The sequence below is a fragment of the Mustela lutreola genome, chromosome 4 (genome assembly GCF_030435805.1).
Source record: "Mustela lutreola isolate mMusLut2 chromosome 4, mMusLut2.pri, whole genome shotgun sequence".
NCBI classification, from domain to species: domain Eukaryota; kingdom Metazoa; phylum Chordata; class Mammalia; order Carnivora; family Mustelidae; genus Mustela; species Mustela lutreola.
Genome location: NC_081293.1, coordinates 32,008,557 through 32,031,066, shown reverse-complemented (window position 1 = coordinate 32,031,066; position 22,510 = coordinate 32,008,557). Strand labels below are relative to the sequence as shown.

Sequence of the window (22,510 nt, the reverse complement as noted above, 5' to 3'; positions counted from 1 at the left end):
ACCAACAACTTTAAGGCTTTTGATACATATTATCAAATAGTTATCTGCCCTTCTCTCCAAGTTTCTACCAGTTTATAATTCCCCAGAAAGTTTTTGAGAGTACTTGTTTCTCCATCCCAGCAATGTTTGCCTGGGATTTCAATTTCATTCTATCCAAACTGTACATATCCCTTTAAAATAAAACTTATTCCTTAAATTGAATACGTGGTTACAATACAGACCTTTTGTGCAGTAAGTCAAATAGCTGATAACTTGTAGAGATAAAGGAAGGGAACTAAGAAGACTGCATTGTGCTATAGATGGTTTTAAAAAAGTCTTGAAGGTCTACTACAAGGAGAGTGACTAGAGAGAACCATAAAATCTTATCTAAGGTATATTAAGTAGTCTTGTAACTGGAAACTATGTTTACAAGCTAATTAAATTAGCAGAGAGGAAGAGAACACTTGAGGTATTCCTATCTTGGAAGAACAGATGTGCTGATTTCTGATGTAAGATCTCTATGTATTACAGTTTAAAAGAGCATGGTAGAGCACATGAAATGCCACTACACACCCCCAAGGATGGCTAAAATAAGACAGACAATAACAAGTGTTGGCAAAGATGTGGCGAAATTGGAATACTTACACATTGCTGGTGGGATTTCCACTTTGGAAAATACTTTGGCAGTTTTTCAAAAAGAGAAACACAGAGTTACCATATTACTCATAAATTCCACTCCAAGGTATATACTCAAAATAAATAAAATCTTAAGTCCACACAAAAACTTGTACATGAATGTTCAAAGCCACATTAATCATAACTTCAAAAAGTAGGAACAACGCAAATGTCCATCAACTGATGAATAAATAAAATGTGGTACAATCTATGCTACAACATAGGTACTCTGAAAATATGCCACAGACACTAAAGGTCACATATTGTATGATTCCATTTATATGAGACGTCCAGAACAGGCAAATCTACATACAGAGAAAACAGATTCGTGACTGCTAGGAACCAAGGGGAAAGGGGAAATGAGAAATGACTGTTAATCAGTGGGACTTTGTTTTTAGGGTGATGAAAATATTCTGGAATTAGCGGTGACAGTTACATAAATCTGAATATACTAAAAATCACTGATTTGGATTTGTGACTTACACAGTGAGTGAGTTATATTCAAATTTTTTTGGTAGAGAGATAGGATGGTTTCATAGCACCTGGGCATGGGAATAAGCATGTGAATAAAGAAATAGAAGGATCAGATTCTAAGAAGGACTTGTAGGCTGTTGGGAGTAAATTTGAGGTCTCCTACCCCATAATATAGGGTTGTCACATAAGCTTATTCCCCTTTAAGAAGCCCAAACTGAAGACCCTGAATACTCCAGTAGCTTGTGGTCTGTTTTGGTACAGGCCTCTTTGGAGGTAGGGCTGCTGAATTCACATTAACATCTTCCTAACGGACTCTACTGGGAACCATACTGTCAGCTTCCCAGGTCCCGACCTCCCCTGTGCAGAATGTCCCTTGTACAGAAGTACTTCCTCCTGGTTTGGTAATAACTGCTATGAGAACCTTGCCAATTTCCTCCAGGGAGGTAGGTTACTTCCGGGGTACTTTGGAGTGGGCAAAATAATAAACCCATCAGAGATGCCTTCTACAATTAGCATTTTCTGCTCATGAAATAGGATTTATTATAACTAAGTATATGTTTTATTAAAAGGCAATTCTAGATTCAGATTAATATGTTTTGGGGGAAAAAAAAGACTATCTCCCAGTTCTCTCTGCCTGGATTTCAAGTCCCCATATAATGAGCTCTCATGTTACTTACCCCATATCTTAGTGTATCTTTTGCCCATTCAGTGTTTCTACTACAGTCACTTTAGGCTCCCAACCCTCTGGCATCACCTTCACCCTTCCAAGCTCCCAACCTATCTTACTTATCATGCTATGTTTAGCTCTAATCCCAGGAAAAGAGCCCAAGTACTTCATTTGAATGCCACTGTGTGATGTATGAAAGTTTTTCCCCACTTTTTAAAATCTCCTGCACATAGATAATCACGAGGTGATCACATGTCAGCTTCTGTGTGCTGCTGGAATTAGTACAACAAAGCTCTCAGTTTTGTTTCTCCTCACCACAATGGAAGAAAAATACAGAAATGAGCAGTAGGATCATTTGCTAGTAAAAAATGGGGGTCTGGGATTCCACAGTCATTTTGGAAACTGACTAGGAGTTGCTCTCCTCACTCATGCCCAGACAGAGTGTAGCCCAAGGGAATGGGGAGAGGCGAGATGAAATCCTTAGCCAGCAGTTTTCAGCTCCTCTCAAGTCCAGAGGGCATCTATTCCCAAGTTCATCCAGGGGACAGCAGGAGCACGTTCCTTTCAATGCTGGGCCTCAGTGTGCCTGTGAGCAGATGCATGAAGATTTTGCAAAACTTTAGTGAGGCAAACACAAACTAAAGGGCTGGAGGCAGGGCTCTTTGTGTTCTTTCTAGCTTGAGAAGTAGAGAACCTAATGTGTACTTGGTGGTCTGCACAGTCCTAAGCAGAGAACCATGACAAATAAGGTATTTTTATTGCTTTTCGAAAATCCCTTCTTTCACATACAAACATTCCTTCAGTTAGGTCCTCTGTTATCTTATACACTCTCCGCTGGTCAGGTCACGAGCAGGTATGGACCTATTTAGCCAAGATAAGTAGGCTGTCTCTGAACTTCCCATAGGGAAAATTAATAGCTGGTTCTTCTTGTTTCACCTGGTTTCTAGCTTGAGAACTCCAAGGACTAAGAGACACAGGATAAGGATGGGAGAGGCTGAGCCTTTCTGAGAGTCTACTCCTCTGCTGAATGCCACTTTGAAGGGAAAAAAGAAGTCGAATGGCAGTTTCCAGTCTATTCTAGGTTGGCCCCTTGGAGGCTCTGGCTTCTGGGTAATGTCCACAAAGGTCACAACAGTTGTCAAAGGTACATCTATTATTTGCTGGTAATCCTGCAGGAAGAAAATCCATGACAGGTCAGTGCTTGGAACCCATTCATATAGCTCTCTAACTTGATTGTTATTATTACTTTCCCTGAAGAAAGACCAAAACCAAATTGCTCTAAGCAGGATATGCCTTTTTCTCACATTGGTCCTACATACTTTTCATTCTATGATACACAGGAAATGAATTTTGTAGCAGCAGTCCACAAAACTAGAACTGTGAACAGTTACACCTACCTAAAGACTGAAAAACTGACTCCAGCTTCCCTCAAATGGGGAGCTGGCTGATATCAAAGAAGCCAGATGGGAAAACTGCTGCTGTTATGTGCTTAGCAGTTTTACTTTATCTAAAGTCCCAGAAGGCTCCAGGCTCTGAAGCAGTACACATGTGCAGATACTAGTGGCATTTCTAGTCCACTTCAATTGCAGAAAATGTGAAACTTCATGGGAAAAACAAAGAACTCATAATGTCGATAAAAAGCCCATCAGACTGACAGAACCTTAGGGTTAGAAAGGATCCTCTCAACCACCCAATTCAAGTCAAATGAAACAGATGCTCCAGGAAGAAGGGACCTCATCAAGCTGACTCAAGTATCTTTTTTCTTTCCTCCAAGACTTTATTTATTTATTGGCAGAGAGAGACACAGTGAGGGAGGGAACACAAGCAGGGGGAGCAGGAGAGGGAGAGGGAGAAGCAGGCTTCCTGCCAAGCCGGGAGCCCAATGCGGGGCTTGATCCCAGGACCCAGAATCAAGACCTGAACCGAAGGCAGACTATTAACAACTGAGCCACCCAGGCACCCCTCAAGTATCTGATCTAATACTACACATAGCTTTTGGTGGATACAGTTGTAGCCTGATGACTGAAACAAGTTTATGTAAAATGAATTCCTTTTGTTCTCTGTGCTTACCAATCAGACTTCTGATTATAATGTGACAGTAAATAACTATCTTGTTGAACCAGAAATGATTATTTCTTCCACTCATCTTTGTCTACCCTGATGCTACATACTATCTGCTGTGGCCTTTGGCAACAATAAAACTAGGCTCTGGGAACACAACTTTGTCTGGAATAACCCTTCTAGGTACTGAAAAAAATGGGTATGGGGCCAGTGCTGTGATGATCTTACATGTCATATTAACTCTTCGGAATCTTTTTTTAAAACAGTGTAGTTCCTGAGGGACTTGGCACAGAAGTAATGTAACTTTTGGGGCACTGAAAGAACCACATGCACTCCAGGACAGCCAGCTTAGGCTAAAGCTGAAAAGGCAACCCTGACTCCAGCCAGGAAGGGAAGACTGGCTGAGACTAACGAAAGAAAATGGGGGGAAAGAATATAAAATGATGGCAGGCATGAGGTAGGGACAGAAAGTGGTTACTGAATTATACCCCCTCAGTGTGATCGGCAACCACCCCTTCCCCACCTCAATAAGAGATTGGATAATTTAAATAAGAGAAATTCTGGATTTAGGGACATTGGGCATAAAGGAAGACAGAGTGACGTATGGAACTAAAAATAGGAAAATTTTTCTGTATAATGAAATCCTTTCCCTCATTTAGCTCCAAAATGCTGACAGATGGTCTTATATCCCTACCTGTCAATCAGGAATCAGGAGGGTCTTTTCTGGAGAAAATGATCAGTTTCAGCAACAAGAAAAAAAGACTGACATTTGACAGTTCCATAACCCCAAAAGCAACTGTACCTAACTGTCCTACTGTGAAGGCCACCAGTCAGCAAGTCTCTTTCATGAGCACAGAGTTTTCAGTTAGCTTTAACTGCTTACTCTTAGGTTGGACAGACAGCTAGGGACTGCCAGATGTGTAGGGAAGCCTCTCATATTAAAGAGGAAAAACTGAATCAAGTGAACAGAATAAACAAATAAAACAGAAAAATATCAGAATAGACAAGGAAAGATAAAGATAAAAACTTAAGATCTTTGGGGCGCCTGGGTGGCTCAGTGGGTTAAAGCCTCTGCCTTCGGCTCAGGTCATGATCCCAGGGTCCTGGGATCGAGCCCCGCATCGGGCTCTCTGCTCTGTGGAGAGCCTGCTTCCTCCTCTCTCTCTGCCTGCCTCTCTGCCTACTTGTGATCTCTCTCTGTCAAATAAATAAATAAAATGTTTGTTTAAAAAAAAAAAAAAAAAAACTTAAGATCTTTATATATATTTTTAAAGTTTTATTTATTTAAGTAATCTCTACACCCAAGGTGGGACTTGAACTCATGACCCTGAGATCAAGAGTCATGAGCTCTTCTGACTGAGCCAGCCAGGTACCCCAGATATTTAAATATATATAGAAAAAGATATTATAAAATGAAAGAGAAAATAAGAGCTCTTAGATTTTAAAAATGGATAGTCAGAAAAAAAAATCAATAAAAAGGTTAAAGACAGGTGAGGAGCTTTTCTAGAAAAAACAAAGAGCTAAAGAAAGAGATAGACAATATAAAAGAAAAGAAAAAAAATTAGAGAACCAATCTGGTGACCCTGTAACAGATTAACAGGAGTTACAAAAAGAACAGAGAAAATTGTGTATATGATTATTAAACAAATGATAACTGAAAATTCTCAGTTTTCAGAATAAAAAATATCCAAAATTGTTTGGCATAATGAAAAAAAAAAACCAAAAAAACCAAAAAACCTACCCAAGGCATAATATTGTAGAAGCTTCAGACTACTAGGAGCACAAGATCTTAAAATAGCTTCTGAACAGCACTGAGAACTAGAAGACAATGGAAGAAAGCCTTCAAATTGTGAGCAGAAAACATTTCCAATCTAGAATTTAATCTAGAATGCCCGGATAAATGATCAATCATAATTTAAATGATAATAAAGATGATAGATGCTTGAATAAAGTTATTCTTAGGTGAATGAAAGTAATGAAATGAAAGTATGTGTGCTTTCTTTTCAAAGAGGTTATTAGATTTTGAGCTCCATCAAAACAAGAGAGCCAACCAAGAAGGAGAAAGCAGTGTCTGGCAAACAGTGACTCTAACACAAGAAACAAGAGGAATTCCTAGGATGATGGGAAAGTTCCATAACAACTGGTGGTCAGGAAGTAATTTATACTACATTGGGTAATGGAGCTCGCTATGAAGAAAATACGTAGGAAAAAGGAGAACTGTTAATATCTCATGCCAAGTTCAACTGTTTAGAAAACTGCATTGAGAGAGATTTTAGAGATGTTGGAGTGTGAGATGTCTTAGCTTTTAGCTCAAGAAAAACTAAAGAAATATGAGGTAATTATTAATTTCAGAAATAAAGCATTTTGCTTTCCATGAGGACAGGGATGATGTCTACCTTGTTTTCTATGCATCAGATCTACAGCATCCACCATAGCTCTTGGCACAAAATAGGCACTCAATAATTTTTTTTTTTTTTGACAAAGGAGTAGAGGTATTTTTGGAGATAGGGCACCAATACAAAGTAGCAAGAGATAATAAAACACAAGGAAGAAAGCATACCATAGCTATTTAATAGCCAGCAGTTACAGATCAGTTTGACCCCCTTATTCTCTCAACACTGTAATTAGGATCCCTAAAGGTTGTGCTTCTTTCCTTCATATATTTATTTATAAATTAATATTTCAAATGAAATGCCTTTTTTTTCCCATATATTAAAATAATACCTCCATAACTGTGTGGAGGTTTGGAACCAATACAGTCTAGCAGACAATCCATAATTAAAAGGAACTTGAATGCACTTTCCAGGTCACTGGATAATACTGAATGTTACTGGCCCATTTTAGAATTTGTGTTTTAGTACCACATGAAGAACAAGGTTTCTAAGTTCAGTGTGTTATTCATAAATTCTGAAGACTCAAGTTTTTCTATTGCATTTTAAGTTATGTATAAGCAAAAATTAGAGAATTCACATTAGCTTTATAATGTAGTCAGAGGGGCGCCTGGGTGGCTCAGGGGGTTAAAGCTTTTGCCTTAGGCTCAGGTTGTGATCTCAGGGTCCTGGGATCAAGCCCCGCATCAGGCTCCCTGCTCAGCGGGGAGCCTGCTTCCCGCCCCCCTCTCTGCCTGCTTCTCTGTCAAATAAATAAATAAAATCTTTAATAAAATAAAATAAAATAAAATAAAATAAAATAAAATGTAGTCAGAGATGTACTTTCTAAAAGTGTTTTTCAAATTGCAAATTGTGACCCATTAGTGTCTAGCATTAAACAAAAAACAGAATCAACATCAGAACAGACAATATCACACAGTGTATTGCATAAAATATTGTTTCCTAAAATTTTTGTTTGAGTTTTATATATGTGTGTGTGCTCTAATGTGGGCTATGTTGTAAAATACATTTCTTACCATGGGTACAGCCAACAAAAATTGAAAAATACTGCTTTAATGCCTGCTTATCTCTTTGTTTTTTTGCTTTAAACCTTCTTAATATGCTACTTCTATGGAAATTTGGAACAAAAAAGTTATGATGATAAAAATAATAACAATGTTATTATAAGCAATATTTATTGAGTATTCACTATGTGCCAGGAAATGTACTATTTTACTTTTATGCTCTCAATTAATATTTACAATTCAATGAAGTATTATTATTAATCTCCATTTTATAGATGAGAAAACTTAGATTTAGAGAAATAAAATAACTTGATTTAGACCTAGGTCTGACTGACTCAACACCCATGCTCCCTAAACTGTAAAAAATAGGTCTCCAAGATAATCTAAAAAGCTTGATAATCCATTTAAAGATAAAGATGAAGTGAATAGGGGCGCCTGGGTGGCTCAGTGGGTTAAGCCTCTGCCTTCCGCTCAGGATATGATCTCAGAGTCTTGGGATCCAGCCCCACATCGGGCTCTCTGCCTACTTGTGATCTCTCTCTCTTTGTCAAATAAATAAATAAAATCTTAACAAAGAAAAGATGAAGTGAATATTATAATTCTATAAAGGTTCAGAGCTTTGATCCTGTGATGCTCTATTGTTCTTGTCACTCACTTATTGTTTTTGTGTGTGTGTGTGTGTGTTTTAAAGATTTTATTTATTTTTTTTGACAGAGAGAGACACAGTGAGAGAGAGAACACAAGCAGGGATAGCGGGAGACAGAGAAGCAGGCTTCCTGCCAAGCAGGGAGCCTGATGCGGGGCTCAATCCCAGGACCCTGGGATCATGACCTGAGTCGAAGGCAGATGCTTAACAGATAAGCCACAAGGCGCCTCTATTGTTTTGGTTTTGACTGATCCAGAATATTCTGCAAAAGTAATTGTTTCTTTCTAGAGATAATTTTATTTTTAAATTTAAAAAAGTTTCTATTCAGATAGCATACATATTGTATTTTATTAATTCCCAAACTTAAAGGTCCCTTTAAATGCTCAATTAGTACAAAATTATAAGCAGAAAAGTACCAAGTAGGTAAACCCTATTTAATTCATGGATTTGTTATGAGGATGCAAGATTTATTAAAAGAAATTTGTAGAAAACAGTACCAGTAATTATCACAAAGTAAATGACAATAAATGTTTAGATATTATTATCATACAAGAAGACAGGGAAGTGTTTTGCTTAAATTCTTCCTTGCTTAGTAGTTTGTTTTTTCCACAGGGACTTCCAAAAATTTTGCTACTTCACTTTTTATAGTGAGAGGAATTTAAAGTGTTTCTAAAGCAACATCTGTACAATGAAGTCATTCAGACAGTTTGATTCAAAACTTAACTAACCATCTAGCAGCTTCATTCCAAGGGTCATAAACACAAATGCTTACTGTTCTAAGCAGAGAACCTGAATGAGAGAGTGGGATGGCTAAGGTGGGTAGGCATAGGTTATGTGCAAGGGGCTGTCTATTTAAAAGTGGAAACAACTATTCAGTGACAACAGATTTTATGCCAGGCAGGAGTGTAGGATCGCTATTGCTAGATTTTCAAGAGAAGTCAGAAATCTGGATGTCAACATGAAATTTCCTGATTTTTCAACATGGCACAAATTTAAACAAAACAAAACACTGTGGGTAAAACGAAACAAGTATATAGTCTAACTCTAGCCCACAGCCTACAGCGTGCCACCAGCTTTACCTTTTTTTTTTTTTAAAGATTTTATTTATTTATTTGACAGACAGAGATCACAAGTAGGCAAGAGACAGGCAGAGAGAGAGGACGAAGCAGGCTCCCCGCTGTGCAGAGAGCCTGATGTGGGGCTCGATCCCAGGACCCTGGGATCATGACCTCAAAGGCAGAGGCCTTAACCCACTGAGCCACCCAGGTGCCCCCAGCTTTACTTTCATGCCTTCATTCAGATACAGGAGCTGACTGACACAGCCTACATGAGACTGCTACCAACCATATGGCCAGTGGGTAGGGAGAAAATCACAGGACATAGATCTTCTGAAAGTTTAACTCTTCTTTTTACTTTAGAAGCTTTGGGAACATGTACACTAGCTTTCTCTGAATAGTCTCTTGCTATTCTACGAAAAAAATTTCATAGGGAAATCCTGAGAGACAAGCCTGCGTGGATACGGATTTGAAGTAGAGGACAAATAATCAAAATATAAACGCGTTAAGAGAAAGTGAGTATGTTTATAGGACTTCAGGAGAAAATATCCACTCATGACTGAAGAAGTAAGAAAGTCTTTTAATACAGATGATAAAATTATCTCTTTATTATAGAAATAAATATTTGTATGGGCAAAAGATATGAACAGACACTTCTCCAATGAAGACATAAAAATGGCTATCAGACACATGAAAAATGTTCATCATCACTAGCCCTCAGAGAGATTCAAATTAAAACCACATTGAGATATCACCTTACACCAGTTAGAGTGGCCAAAATTAGCAAGACAGGAAACAACATGTGTTGGAGGAGATGCGGAGAAAGGGGAACCCTCTTCCACTGTTGGTGGGAATGCAAGTTGGTGCAACCACTTTGGAGAACAGTGTGGAGATTCCTCAAGAAATTAAAAATAGAACTTCCCTATGACCCTGCCATTGCACTCCTGGGTATTTACCCCAAAGATACAGATGTAGTGAAAAGAAGGGCCATCTGTACCCCAATGTTTATAGCAGCAATGGCCACGGTCGCCAAACTGTGGAAAGAACCAAGATGCCCTTCAACGGACAAAGGGATAAGGAAGATGTGGTCCATATACACTATGGAGTATGATGCCTCCATCAGAAAGGACGAATACCCAACTTTTGTAGCAACATGGACAGGACTGGAGGAGATTATGCTGAGTAAAATAAATCAAGCAGAGAGAGTCAATTATCATACGGTTTCACTTATTTGAGGAGCATAACAAATAGCATAGAGGACAAGGGGAGTTAGAGAGGAGAAGGGAGTTGGGGGAAATTGGAAGGGGAGGTGAACCATGAGAGACTATGGACTCTGAAAAACAATCTGAGGGTTCTGAAGGGGTGGGGGGTGGGAGGTCGGGGTACCAGGTGGTGGGTATTATAGAGGGCATGGATTGCATGGAATGCTGGGTGTGGCAGAAAAACAATGAATACTGTTATGCTGAAAATAAAAAAATAAAAAAAAGAAATATTTGTATTTACTTAACTTTTCTGATATGACACTATTGTTTCACAACTCCTTTTATGTTTATAGGGGCATGGCAACTTTTATGAGGGTGAGTTTCTCAAGTCAGCCCTTAAAGTGACAATTTTTGTAGAGTCAACATGACCTTTGCACATCCTTTAAATTGCCATAAGTAAAGGCATATGATTTTGTACACCACCCACACTACTTCTCCGTACGTTCAACACAGTAATTTTTGGTCCATGATTGGAATGGATTCTGTCTTCAGTTATGCATGAATGAAACACAGCTGAAATTCTCAACTGTCAACCACTTAGGCCAGTTAGATGTGAACGACTATAAAGTGTGATTTTGTAGAGGGGGAAAACTAACCCAAAAAGCTAACCTCTCCTAAGTACTAGAATAAAATAATGACTAAAATATCTACATAAGAGAGAGGCACTGGGTCGCTTCCATGCCTAAGAGAACCAGAGATTCAGAGAAAGAAGAATATTCCTGTGGGTATCTTCCCAAACTACACAGGTACTTGCAAATAAAGATACAGTTTAGAAAAACAAAACAATTTATTCAGTGTAGGATTTGTAACAGACTCGAAGAGTCTTATAGAAATACTGCTACTTTATTCAGTAAACCAATACAGAGAAAAAAATGGAGTGCTCTCACTAATAATTTTGGGTAACTTGAGTTTCAACCCTATCTGTAGGCAAAGAGCACTGAAGTACTCAACCCTGTTACAAGGAGGAGATAAAGATATTTTATTTTTGGCCTACATGTAGTCTCTAGTTTATTTCTTTTCTGGGATATAAATGCAATGACATATAGGTAATAATTTCAATTAGTTTTAGTTTTCATTAGAAGTTAATAAACTGGCATGCAATTTATATGTGAATCAGTTCACTGGGACTTAATCATTTTTGAAATTCTAAAGCTAAGGATTAGATACTTAATCATTTTTGAAATTCTAAAGCTAAGGATTAGATACTAAAATCAAGACAGATGTGTTAAAGGTGTCTTAACACACATCATAAACAGCAGGTATATGTTTACTATGTAGTAAAATTATCTGTCTTAATGGAGTGCAACCAATCAAGCACTGATGACTACCAACTAGCCCCAGCAAAAGCTTTAAGCAATGAACAGGCTCAGAGACTCTGATAAGCATGTGACTGTCATATTGAATGCACAGTTATGGGGAATGTTTTCTGTAGTTAAATCAACTGGTATAGTAACACTGGTATGATAATTGAAAAGACATTAACCTGTATTATAGTCTGGGTTCAGGAAATTAAAAGAGAAAAGAAACTGGGGAAAAGGATATAGATTGTTTTTATCATGACAACATGCTACTTTCAATAACTGGCCAGAGGGACTGACTTAGAAGTTGTGTCAGCTCACTCAAACCAAATGTTGGCTGGCAGCATGAATCGGCTCTCACTGTCAAAAAGGGATCTGCTTAGGGAGCCGAGGTGGCTCAGTGGGTTAAGCCTCTGCCTTCAGCTCAGGTCATGATCCCAGGGTCCTGGGATCAAATCCTGCATTGGGCTCTCTGCTTGGCAGGGAGCCTGCTTCCTCCTCTCTCTCTGCCTGCCTCTCTGCCTACTTGTGATCTCTCTCTGTCAAATGGATAAATAAAATCTTAAAAAAAAAAAAGTGATCGGCTTATCATATAGCTTGTAGGACAATCTAGGCATTGCAAGGCTTAGTGGTCCTTTATGAGCCATGACTTACCTTTATGGATTGGCACCGGTATAGGAACCGGGCTCCTGACACATGAGCTTGTGGGTTGGACTGGAGGCCTATAAATGCCCACAATACCTGGATCTCCAGGGAAACTGGTATGACACAGCAGGAAGTACAATGCATAGCCTGTAGAAGGGTAAAGAAGCATCTGCTTGAATAGCTGCCTATAGTCAGTTACCATGCATTAAGTAGCTACTGTTTTTTAAACATTATATATAACAGAGAAGGTAATATGTCTTAGAGAAAGAACACAAAAGTTCACAACAGATCATACTATTAGATCTTAAAAAATTAACATTCTAAAATGGGAATGACTAACATAGAGATTAATAAAAGGTGAGCTCATGTACACTGGTTATGAAAAGTGTTCTATGAGTGGTGCATAGTCAGTGCTGTGGAACGCCAAGACAAACTGCCACTTCTGGTTAAGGATGGCTTCATGGGACAGGGATGAGTAGTATGTGACTGGAAGTAGTGGTGATGGTAAAGGAAATTCAGGCAGAGATGGCATATAAAAAGGTGTGCAAGTAGAACAGCATATGATGTCATGGAGGGACATTCATTGATTAAAAACTGAATAATAGTGGCTGAGAGTCATCTATGTGCCAGGCATGACGGAGGCACTGGCCTTGAGCACACCACTTGAATGAAGCCAAGGATTTGGACACAGAAGCAGTGAAAGGTTAAGGAAGACATTTCCTTCTAGGAGAGTCCCATCATCTACAGAAACAGGACTGGTTTTAATTTTAATATCCATAATTTACACACAAAACAGGAAAATAAATTTTTGTGAGAACGTGTTATTTGTCTCCTCACCGGAACACTGCAGTTGCTGCTGAGAATCCTCGTCCACTCACTCTTCCGGGCCGGGTCAGCATTACCAAAGATGGCAACTAGTTCTGGGCTGGTCTTTCCATGGAGAGCCTCATAAGTCTCCTGCTGTAAGTGGCTGCAGGCCACCTTTTTCAGCCTGAAATGAAACACCAGGGAGGCTGCAGTTCAATGTTAACATATTAATCCAAACATTAAAAATGATACTATAAAGTAAATGAGAGTAAATAATCCTTATTATTAGATAGACTGTCAGAAAACTTTTAGCAATATTAACATTATTTAGATTATAAACTCTCCTAACCAGCATTGTCATCCAAAATATAAAAGTTGTCCTATCGGGATGCCTGGGTGGCTCAGTTGGTTGGACGACTGCCTTTGGCTCGGGTCATGATCCCGGAGTCCTCGGATCGAGTCCCGCATCGGGCTCCCAGCTCCGGGGGAGTCTGCTTCTCTCTTTGACCTTCTCCTCGCTCATGTTCTCTCTCACTGTCTCTCTCTCAAATAAAGAAATAAAATCTTTAAAAAAAAAAAATTGTCCTATCAACATATTCTCTACAGAGACAAAATTGTGGAAAGTGATGCAGAAGCAAAAAGTTACCTGAGCTTGCATCCAGATACTGCATTCACTCCAAATTGTACTTCATGTCTCTTAACAGAGCAAATTCCATCACCCCGACTCTGTAAGAGGGTCATCTGAGGCAGAAAGCGATGGTCAAGGATAGTATAACAGAATAAAAAGAAGGCAGATTGGAAAATTCACACTCTTATTGTGTCCTTAACACTGTATTTTACCAATGTCAGGACATTGTTCAAGTCACAAATTTGTTTTTTAATCTAGTAACTGAAAAACACACAGAGACAAGAACGATTTCCCCCAAAATGGCTAATCACATAACAATATAAAACTATTTCATTAAAACAAACAGGAAGTGAGTCATGATCCTTACCTTCAGCTAGTTTAACACATTTTAAAGCCTTTGGTAGCAACAACTTTGAGAACATAATGTATTAATGGTTCAGTAAAGAAAGTCCTGAATACCTAAAAAATCAGGGGACCTCAGAATTGGGATACCCAGAAGAGGAGCAGCCACAGTTTTTCTCATCAGGCTGCAACAGGCTACCCAGCTCCAAAAAAGGATACAGGGTGACTTAAATCACCAGTTATGGCCAAAAGTGGCTTCCCAACAAGATAGCCAGGATTTCCACTTCTAGGACGAGTAAAAGAAGTAGCTATGTTCTGTTGAAAAGCCTGGGGAAAGAGGGAAAGTCACTTACAGAGGAAAGCAAGCTCTCACACCTTCCACTGCCTAGCTTCATACCCTTCTTTATCACAAAGCAGTAAAGTTGCTGCACTGAACAATCTGACTCCCTCCCACAGTGGAGCGTTTTGCAAAAGTTCCTTGTAAAACTTCCGTCTTTTACTTTTTATTCACTAAAATAGGTCCTGAGTGATCTTAAAATTCTTCCAAGGATTACAACCAAGGATCGACCAACCCTGTTTCTCAAAAATTACTGTCAATTGAGGGCTATGTTAAGCCTGGCTAAAATGAGAAGAATTTAAACATAATTTAGAAGTATCTTTTAATTAACTACAGGTGTTCCAGAGATAAACTAAGAGACATAGGACTTGGTTGATCACTTGAGGGCAGAGTGAAGAAGAAACAAGAGTCTGCTAGGTTCAAAAAGAAGAAGCAGAAGAAAGTCAAAAGACGGGGTACCAGTCAAGAGGTCGGGGTACCAGGTGGTGGGTATTATAGAGGGCAAGGATTGCATGGAGCACTGGGTGTGGTGCAAAAATAATGAATACTGTTATGCTGAAAATAAATAAAAAATAAATTTAAAAAAAAGACAGTGATCAGGATTGGAAAGTTAGATTAAGTGGGAAATGAATAAAATGCTGACTGCTGTCACATTATGTCATGTTCATAAATATACACAAGCAAAAATTTGTTGTAAATATATAAACTTAAATAATGCAGAAATATAAAGAGTAAAAGTGTGAAACAAAAACCTGCTGAACGTGCAAAAACATGAGAAAAGGTAGTTAAAGAATTTCTGTGGGAGGTTGGCTGAGTTTATGATTCAAAGTGACTATTTTTTTCTAAAAATGTTGTCTGGATTTGAGACTAAAGTATTGCCTTCATTGGGGAGCCAGATAATCTGAGAAAATGTTACTGAATAAATGTTAAATATCGTTTGTAGTTAAATTATGAAATACTAAATGCTGAAGCCTCAACTGACAGATTGTAGGCCCTTTTTTTTTTTTTTTATGCTGGGTGTGGAACCCTAGGCCTTCATATTCTTAATCTATTCTGCATGCATCACAGAAGCATAGAAATATTGAATTTCTAATTTCTAACTCAGTATTTCTGCTCCCCTTAGTTCCCCATAGAAGAAGGGTTCTAACCCTAAAGCGAATGATAAAGTATTGCTCTAAGGAAGTGCCTGGCTTGACAGTCAGGTTGGTTTGTCCAAAACTGACAGAGACTTTCTGGATTCCAAAAGTCCCATTCGTCTCTATCTCATAGATGACCTGAAATACAAAAGTAGAAATCAATTAATATAAATTGTTTAGTGCGCCAATTATACAGAAGATTTTCTGTCTCTAAGAGTTTTATTATACCTGCATGAGGGTACAACATAGTGACTATAGTTAATAATAGTTTATTGTATATTTGAAAGTCATTAAGAGAGTTGGTCTTAAAAGTTCTCATTGCAAGGAAAAACGTATAAACTGTGTAGTAATGAATATCAACTAAACTTACCGTGGTAATCATTTCACTATCTGTATATATATGTGTGTGTATATGTATATATATATATGAAATCATCATGTTTTACACCTAAAACTAATGATATGTCAATTATATCTCAATAAGAGAAATAACTGAATGAGGGAGACTAAACAAGTAATCTTAAAAATACCAAATACAAATGCCATGAAGAGAAAGACTTCATATATCTACACATGCAAAAACAGACTGGATAGAGCTCTTTGAAACGGTTCATGGGAGAAGTTTATGGTAAGGATTGAAAGGGGGGAAAAAATGAATGAGTTTTGACTGTGTGCAGAGAAGATGAGTAGAGAGGGAGCATGGAATGGACACCCAGTTTACTTGGCTCTCCCAATGTCTGAGGATGAATGAAGATAACAGCTAGAGATGGAAGTCATAAGCAATTGAAGGCAACCTTCGATTTCTGAGTAGTCTTTATAATGACGCTTAAGATAATTCTTCCTTCTGTAGGATGATCAAAAGGGAGACAGGAGGAAAAGAAGTTGACTCTTCTATTTCAGAATTTTCAGATGATACTGATTTTGTCAACAGAAGAAAATGTGGTAAGAACTATAATAAACTGCAAATGGGTAAAGAAAGAGGAGTCAGAAGTAATCATAATCTTTTGTATATGAAATTCTGGAGGATGGTAGCAATGGAAACTGAAATATGGCGGGAAGGGGAAGGTGATGGGCTCAATTCTTGACATGTTAAGTTCCATGCACAAACATTCATGTGGGGTTGGTCTGGTACTTAATGGAAGATGAGGCACCTCTGGTAATGCTGATCAACAAACACCAATCCAGAATCTGACGTCAGTGTCCTCACCTGGGAAACCACATTCTGACAAGTGTTTCCAGACAAGAAAGGAGGATCAGCTTCTGAGACAAGGGTTACAGGAACCTGGAACTAGCAAGGGAAAGAAGCAAATCAACCGAAATCAAAGCAGTATTTTCTCTTTTGGCTATATCTCATGCTGAAATGAGTATTTTTCATTTTTGACCGCCTTCCCCTCTCCTTCCATTGCCAGCCTACAAGTTAAGATAAAAAATGATTTTAAGTCAACTCTTCTCAAAGCATATTTCTCAGAACATTAATTCCACTAGATATAAAATAAAGGTTCCATAGTCAAATTTTTGTGAGTTTTTAAAAAAGTTTTTATTTCCCTTAAGTAGGCTTGAACTCACAACCCCAAAATCAAGAGTTGCAAACTCTATTGAACCAGCAAGGTGCCCCCAAATAAATTTTAGAAATATTATATTCAGTATTCCCCTCTTAGAGAGTACCAAGTCCTTTAGCACATTAAAGACTCCAAGAAGTCCACTCTAAATAAAGTATTTAACTTTACTTAATCCGATGTTTCCCAAACTTATCTAACATTTTATGAGCTTGTATTTCATGTAATGCTTATTAATCATATAGAACATACATGGGAAAAAACGTTTTAGATTCACACTTTAGAGTTTGATATATCACACACAGATTTCCTTTCACAATTACTTTAGACTGAAATGGACTCAGATGCAAAGGGATCAAACAGTCTCCTTCCTTTCCAGTGATAAACAGCATCATACCTTCAAATTCTGCGGATCAGTCATACCTTTTGGAACCTAGAATAAGAGAGTAGCAAGAACTGTGAGTATGTATACACCTCACAGAAAATATCCAGGAGCTTGTGGTTTCACGTGCGGGGAGGAAAAATCAACACATTAGAATGGTTCTTCTCTTCTACCTGACTCTTTATACCAAAATTCTGTGAGTAAAGCTGGGGCGGGGGGGGGGGGGGTTTGGGCTACAACATACCTACTCTGAGCAGAGCTCTAGTGAACAGAAAAGCAAGAGGTTTTGGTAAAATAGTGAAATGTCATCCCCTGCCACCCTCCCAAGCCAATCCAATTATCCAGAAGGGAAGAATCTCTTATTCTGGACATATATTCCCCAACTCTTTCATCTTTCCTCAGAGGGCAGGGTTTCTGGGCCCTCTGTTTTTTTATGTAGTTCTTAGGCATTCTGACTTTCAGTTCAGTGCTTTATCCACAACCCAACAGCAGGAAGCATGCTGACTTTATCCACAAGAGTGACAGGGAAGGAATACCACCTTTAAGACTGTGAAGTTATAATAAGAGGCAGCATTGAGGGCTGGATCCAAGGTGCAGCTACTTGTCAAATTCTTGAAGAAACGAGCACAGGTTGTACTTTTACTCTCCAGGAAACCTTAGAATGCAAAGAATTAAGGGAGTGATAAAAGAGAAAGCCTATTTTATTTTTATGAAAAGCAATTTTTAGAAAAAAAAATTTTTTTTTAAAGCAATTTCTGAGAAAGCCTATTTTAAGTGGAATAAAAAGGTTGGCACTTCTGTTTTGGACTCACCTGCAGGATTGTTCTCGGCACAGAGCCCCCAAGCTCCAACTCCCGCAGGCTGCCTCAGCAAGCTGATTACAGACCACGTGGGGAAGTAAGTCAAAATGGGGTCCCCAGCCTGAACAAAGTACAGTAGAAATTCATTCACAGTAAGATTGGACTGAACTCCACCAGAAAAAAAAAGTAGAGATAAAAATTAACTCAAGGGCTTATGAAAGTGGATGATACTGTCTTCTAAAAGAGTTGACACCGTTGCAGGGGGGTACCTCAAGGATACCTGGTCTACTCAGCCATGAGGGAAAAACCACACCAAACAATCCCGTCCCTATCCCCAGGCTCACCCTGTAATGAGGTGGTGGTGACTGGGTTTGGAATGTTGAAGTGAAGGATCCACCTCCAAACTCTGTAGCCAGGGCCTCAAAGCGGGTTGCATTGACCTTTTGAAGCTTCTGGAAATAGTTTAATTTTGCTAAAATGTTTTTTAAAAGAAAAGGGGTTTAGATAAAAGAAAAATATTTATTTAGAAATACCTGGCACACCAAGTAACTGCCTTTAAAAAGTATTCTTTTTTAAAGATTTTATTTATTTTTTGACAGAGAGAAAGAGATCACAAGTAGACAGAGTCGGGCGGGGGCTGGGGGGAAGCAGGCTCCCCGCAGAGCAGAGAGCCCAATGTGGTGCTCAATCCCGGGACCCTGAGATCATGACCTGAGCTGAAGGCAGAGGCTTAACCCACTGAGCCACCCAGATGCCCCTAAAATGTATTCTTATTGGAGCATAATACATAGCAAAGTCTGTAAATGCACTATTCTTAAGTGTACAAAAGAATTTCTACAAATTGCTACACTCCTATTCCTACTACCCAGATTGTTATAGAAATTTCCCCACAAGACTCACTTTCAAAGATAACAGTTCTGGGGGTATAGCTCAGGGGTAGAGCATTTGACTGCAAAGATAACAGTTCTGATTCTTATCAACTTCTACTGCATTTATATTCTGTTAAAAGAACTACTGCTTTATTATTAAGATCTAAGGTAAGAATATGGTTGACAAATGCCAGGCAGTTCCAAGTCCCTGATACCAGGAATGTTATTAGCAATTTGTGATGAAAACAGGAGGTTCAATAATGCTCACATTTGCCCCATACCAGATAAGTCTCTAGTACAACAAAATAGTATTATTTCTGTCAGAACATGGCAAAGTTGAACATAACACTCAGTTTGTCCTCTCCTGTTTCTTCAAACTCCAACTGACCAGTCTCAATAAGAATGCTTCCATCTCTCCAGTATATGAATTTGTTGATTCTCCCCTTTCACTCCATAATTTCTACATTTAGAATTTCAGACACTCCAAAGAGGTATAAGTCTATACTTTATATTATAACAATATAGAAATCTATTCAAGTTCCTGCAGCCATCTCCTTAGGGCTAACAGGGATGATTGGAATTAAAGTTCTATATGGGTTTTCTGATCCACAGCCAACAGGGCATAAGAAATTGCAAATGTTCACTAATAAGAGAGAAGGGGCAGGTGGAGAGGCAGAAGAGGGCAGATGATAGAAATTCAAAAGACAAAAGAAAAGTTTAAAAACAAAGGTCCAGACACAAAGCCAATTCTCAACAAATACTAGGTAACAAGCATAGTCAACACAGTTCTACTCACAATCATTCACATGGACACAAAACTGCCTAATTCCACTCGAATCGATGAAAACTCTTGAAGGAAATGGGGAATTACTCCTGAAGATTAGGGAGTTGTCTACACACACCCAACTTGAAGACCTGAGCGGAAACAGGATGAAGAACAGATACATTTAGAAGCGGAGGGTTAGGTCCGAAAAGGTGCTGCATGGATGCCAGCCAATGCCTAAGAGAGGCCTCCTTGGGCAACCCAGGACAACACAAAGGTCGTATTCTATTGGACTGCCCTATGCTGGAGAATTCGAGGAGGAACTTCACTCCTGGGGTAAAAAACCAACATGATTCCACTTACAGAAATGCAAGTGGGATAAAAAAAAAAAAAAAATAAAATAAATAAAAAATTAAAAATTAAAAAAAAAAAAGAAAAGAAAAGAAATGCAAGTGGGGGCTAAAGGCGGGAAAGAGAACTCTTCCTACTTCCAAATACGACCTATTTTAGGGTCCCAGTTTTCCCAGGATTCACCCGGCACACGGCAGCTCACCTCACCTCACGCTGCCTGGAAGGCAGAAGGAGAAAACTGTCCTGGGATGGAGTAGATAGCAGTCCTTGTCGCAGCAGCAATTTATGTCGCAGGTACCAGGAGTCAGGTCACAGACACAGATCGGTAAGACTATGAAGATAAAGCGGAGCGAACGGGATGAGGATTCCCAAACTTCCAAGCGCGAATTCCCCTCTTCCAATAGCCCCACTCCCCACTTTGCGGCATTTCACTTTGTTCCCAGAATTTCAGATCCAAGTCAGTGGTTTCCATTCCCACATCTCCTCTCACCTGGGAAGAGGTCTACGGTCCCATTCCCAGGTGCAGAGGGGGTCACTACCGTAGGGCCCACCGTAGAGATCCCAGGCACAGGCCAGGGAGTTTCAGAGCCCTCCGAGGAGGTCTGAAGGGTCCCGCCCGGCGACCCCGGCCCCACGTCCGAAGGGGTGGGCACAGCCCCAGACGGGGAGGATGAGGGCTGAGACCAGACGCCCTCGGGGACCAGCAGGAACAACACCTGCAGTAGTGCGAGCTGCGACGTGCACATGGGGCGAGACGCACACGGGGAAGTTAAGACCCCTCCCGCTTCCCAAGAGTTCAAAGTGGGCTTCAGCGGTCGCCTGGCGCGTCGCTAGAGGGTGGGAGGGAGGAGTCGCATCTTGTCTGACGTCATCCGCATGCATCTGCTTATTGGCTCAAGGCGATGGCCGAGAGCTCCTCAACCAATAGAAATCGGCGTTGTTACAGTTCTTTCCAGCGGCTTTTAGTGCGCGCCCTCCTCCTTAGGCCAGGCCTCGCACCGCCTCCGTCGCTTGGTAACGGCCAAACTCGCGGAGGAGCCCTTGCCTCTTCTCTCCGCTAGGTGGCAGTAGAAGGTCAGCGGAATGACAGGTCCGGCGGGGTGCAGCGCCGGCGTCAAGGGCCCCAGGACCGAGCTCTTCATCCACAGAGGGAAACCCCAGAGGCTGGAACCAGAATCTTTCCCACCACAGATTCTAAACAGGAGAAACTCTAAGGAAGGATAATGATCTCTGGGTGGAAAAGACACAAAAATTCATATACACATAAAAAAAAGTTCCCTCTAAATATTGTATTTTTGGGGGGAAACAGAAAGATTAGGCTTCTTAAATTTTGATGAGAAATATAAAAAAAAAATGTAAATCTCAAAAAAGCTGCAGTCAACTGTAGACTTCATGGATGTTATTAGAGAAAATACAGTAGGGGTGAGAAGTGGAGTGGGGGAAAATGTGGGAAGCTACGAAGAGAAAGAGTAGGAAAGGAGAGGTTTTGTAGGAGCTGAAGGGAAAATAAGACGCGGGAATGGAAATAGTCAAGGGATAGAGAAGACAACTTATATTTTTGCCATTAAAATTGCCACTTGCCGTAACTCTTTTCGGGAAGTTTGGGTCTTTCCCTGGAGAGGCGGCGTTTTCTTCTGATTCTCTAGCGCAGCACTGTCCAACAGAACTTCTGCCGTGTTGGAAATGTTCTCTGTCTTCCCTTTTCAGTTTGGCTGCCATGGCTATAGGGCGCTATTCGCGCCCTGGAAATGTGGCTCATGTGACTGACGAGCTGAATTTAAAAATTTTAGTTGATTCCCAAGTTAAATAACTACATGTGACTACAAGCTACCGTATGGGGTACCACAACTCTGGATGATCAAAATTTTGCTCCCGCTAGACCCCGTGTTTTTTTCCGTCTGCACAGGTCTGACATCTGGATTATTTTAGTTGCTTGTTCACAGATATAAATTGAGATCTGGTTTACTTACCTAAAACCTAGCCAATACTGGGGTGTAGGGTAGCTCTATTTTCAACTTTTTGAGGAACCTCCATGCTGTTTTTCAGTTGCTGCACCAGCTTGCATTCCCACCAACAGTGTAGGAGGGTTCCCCTTTCTCTGCATCCTCTCCAACATCTGTCATTTCCTGACTTGTTAATTTTAGCCATTCTGACTGGTGTGAGGTAGTATCTCATTGTGGTTTTGATTTGTATTTCCTTGATGCTGAGTGATGTTGAGCACTTTTTCATGTGTCTGTTGCCATCTGGATGTCTTCTTTGCAGAAATATCTGCCCATTTCTTGATGGATTATTCCTACAAACATACAACAGCAACAACAGAAAGAGTATTTTTGCTCAACTATAACAAAAATGAGGGGGAAAGTAACTGTTCTTAAAAATTCAT

At 39.6% G+C, this 22,510-nt stretch overlaps 1 protein-coding gene across 2 annotated transcripts; it reads right to left on the bottom strand.

Annotated features, from left to right (window-relative positions):
- Positions 1–698: 698 nt before the first annotated feature.
- On the bottom strand, positions 699–21,024 carry TCTN3 (tectonic family member 3). 2 transcript variants are annotated; one of them, XM_059169344.1, is made up of 14 exons: positions 20,844–21,024; positions 20,335–20,458; positions 19,810–19,928; positions 18,489–18,616; positions 18,157–18,265; positions 17,884–17,999; positions 17,360–17,395; positions 16,614–16,694; positions 15,419–15,544; positions 14,153–14,260; positions 13,610–13,704; positions 12,994–13,147; positions 12,166–12,303; positions 699–2,964 (listed from the first exon to the last, which is right to left on the bottom strand). In XM_059169344.1, exons 1-14 carry the CDS (start codon positions 21,007–21,009, stop codon positions 2,728–2,730), a joined length of 1,737 nt encoding a protein of 578 aa, XP_059025327.1. In that variant the 5' UTR covers positions 21,010–21,024; the 3' UTR covers positions 699–2,727. The 2 variants fall into 2 exon arrangements, with proteins under 2 accessions (XP_059025327.1, XP_059025326.1); XM_059169343.1 differs by having other exon boundaries at positions 20,618–20,975.
- Between the last annotated feature and the right edge of the window lie 1,486 nt (positions 21,025–22,510).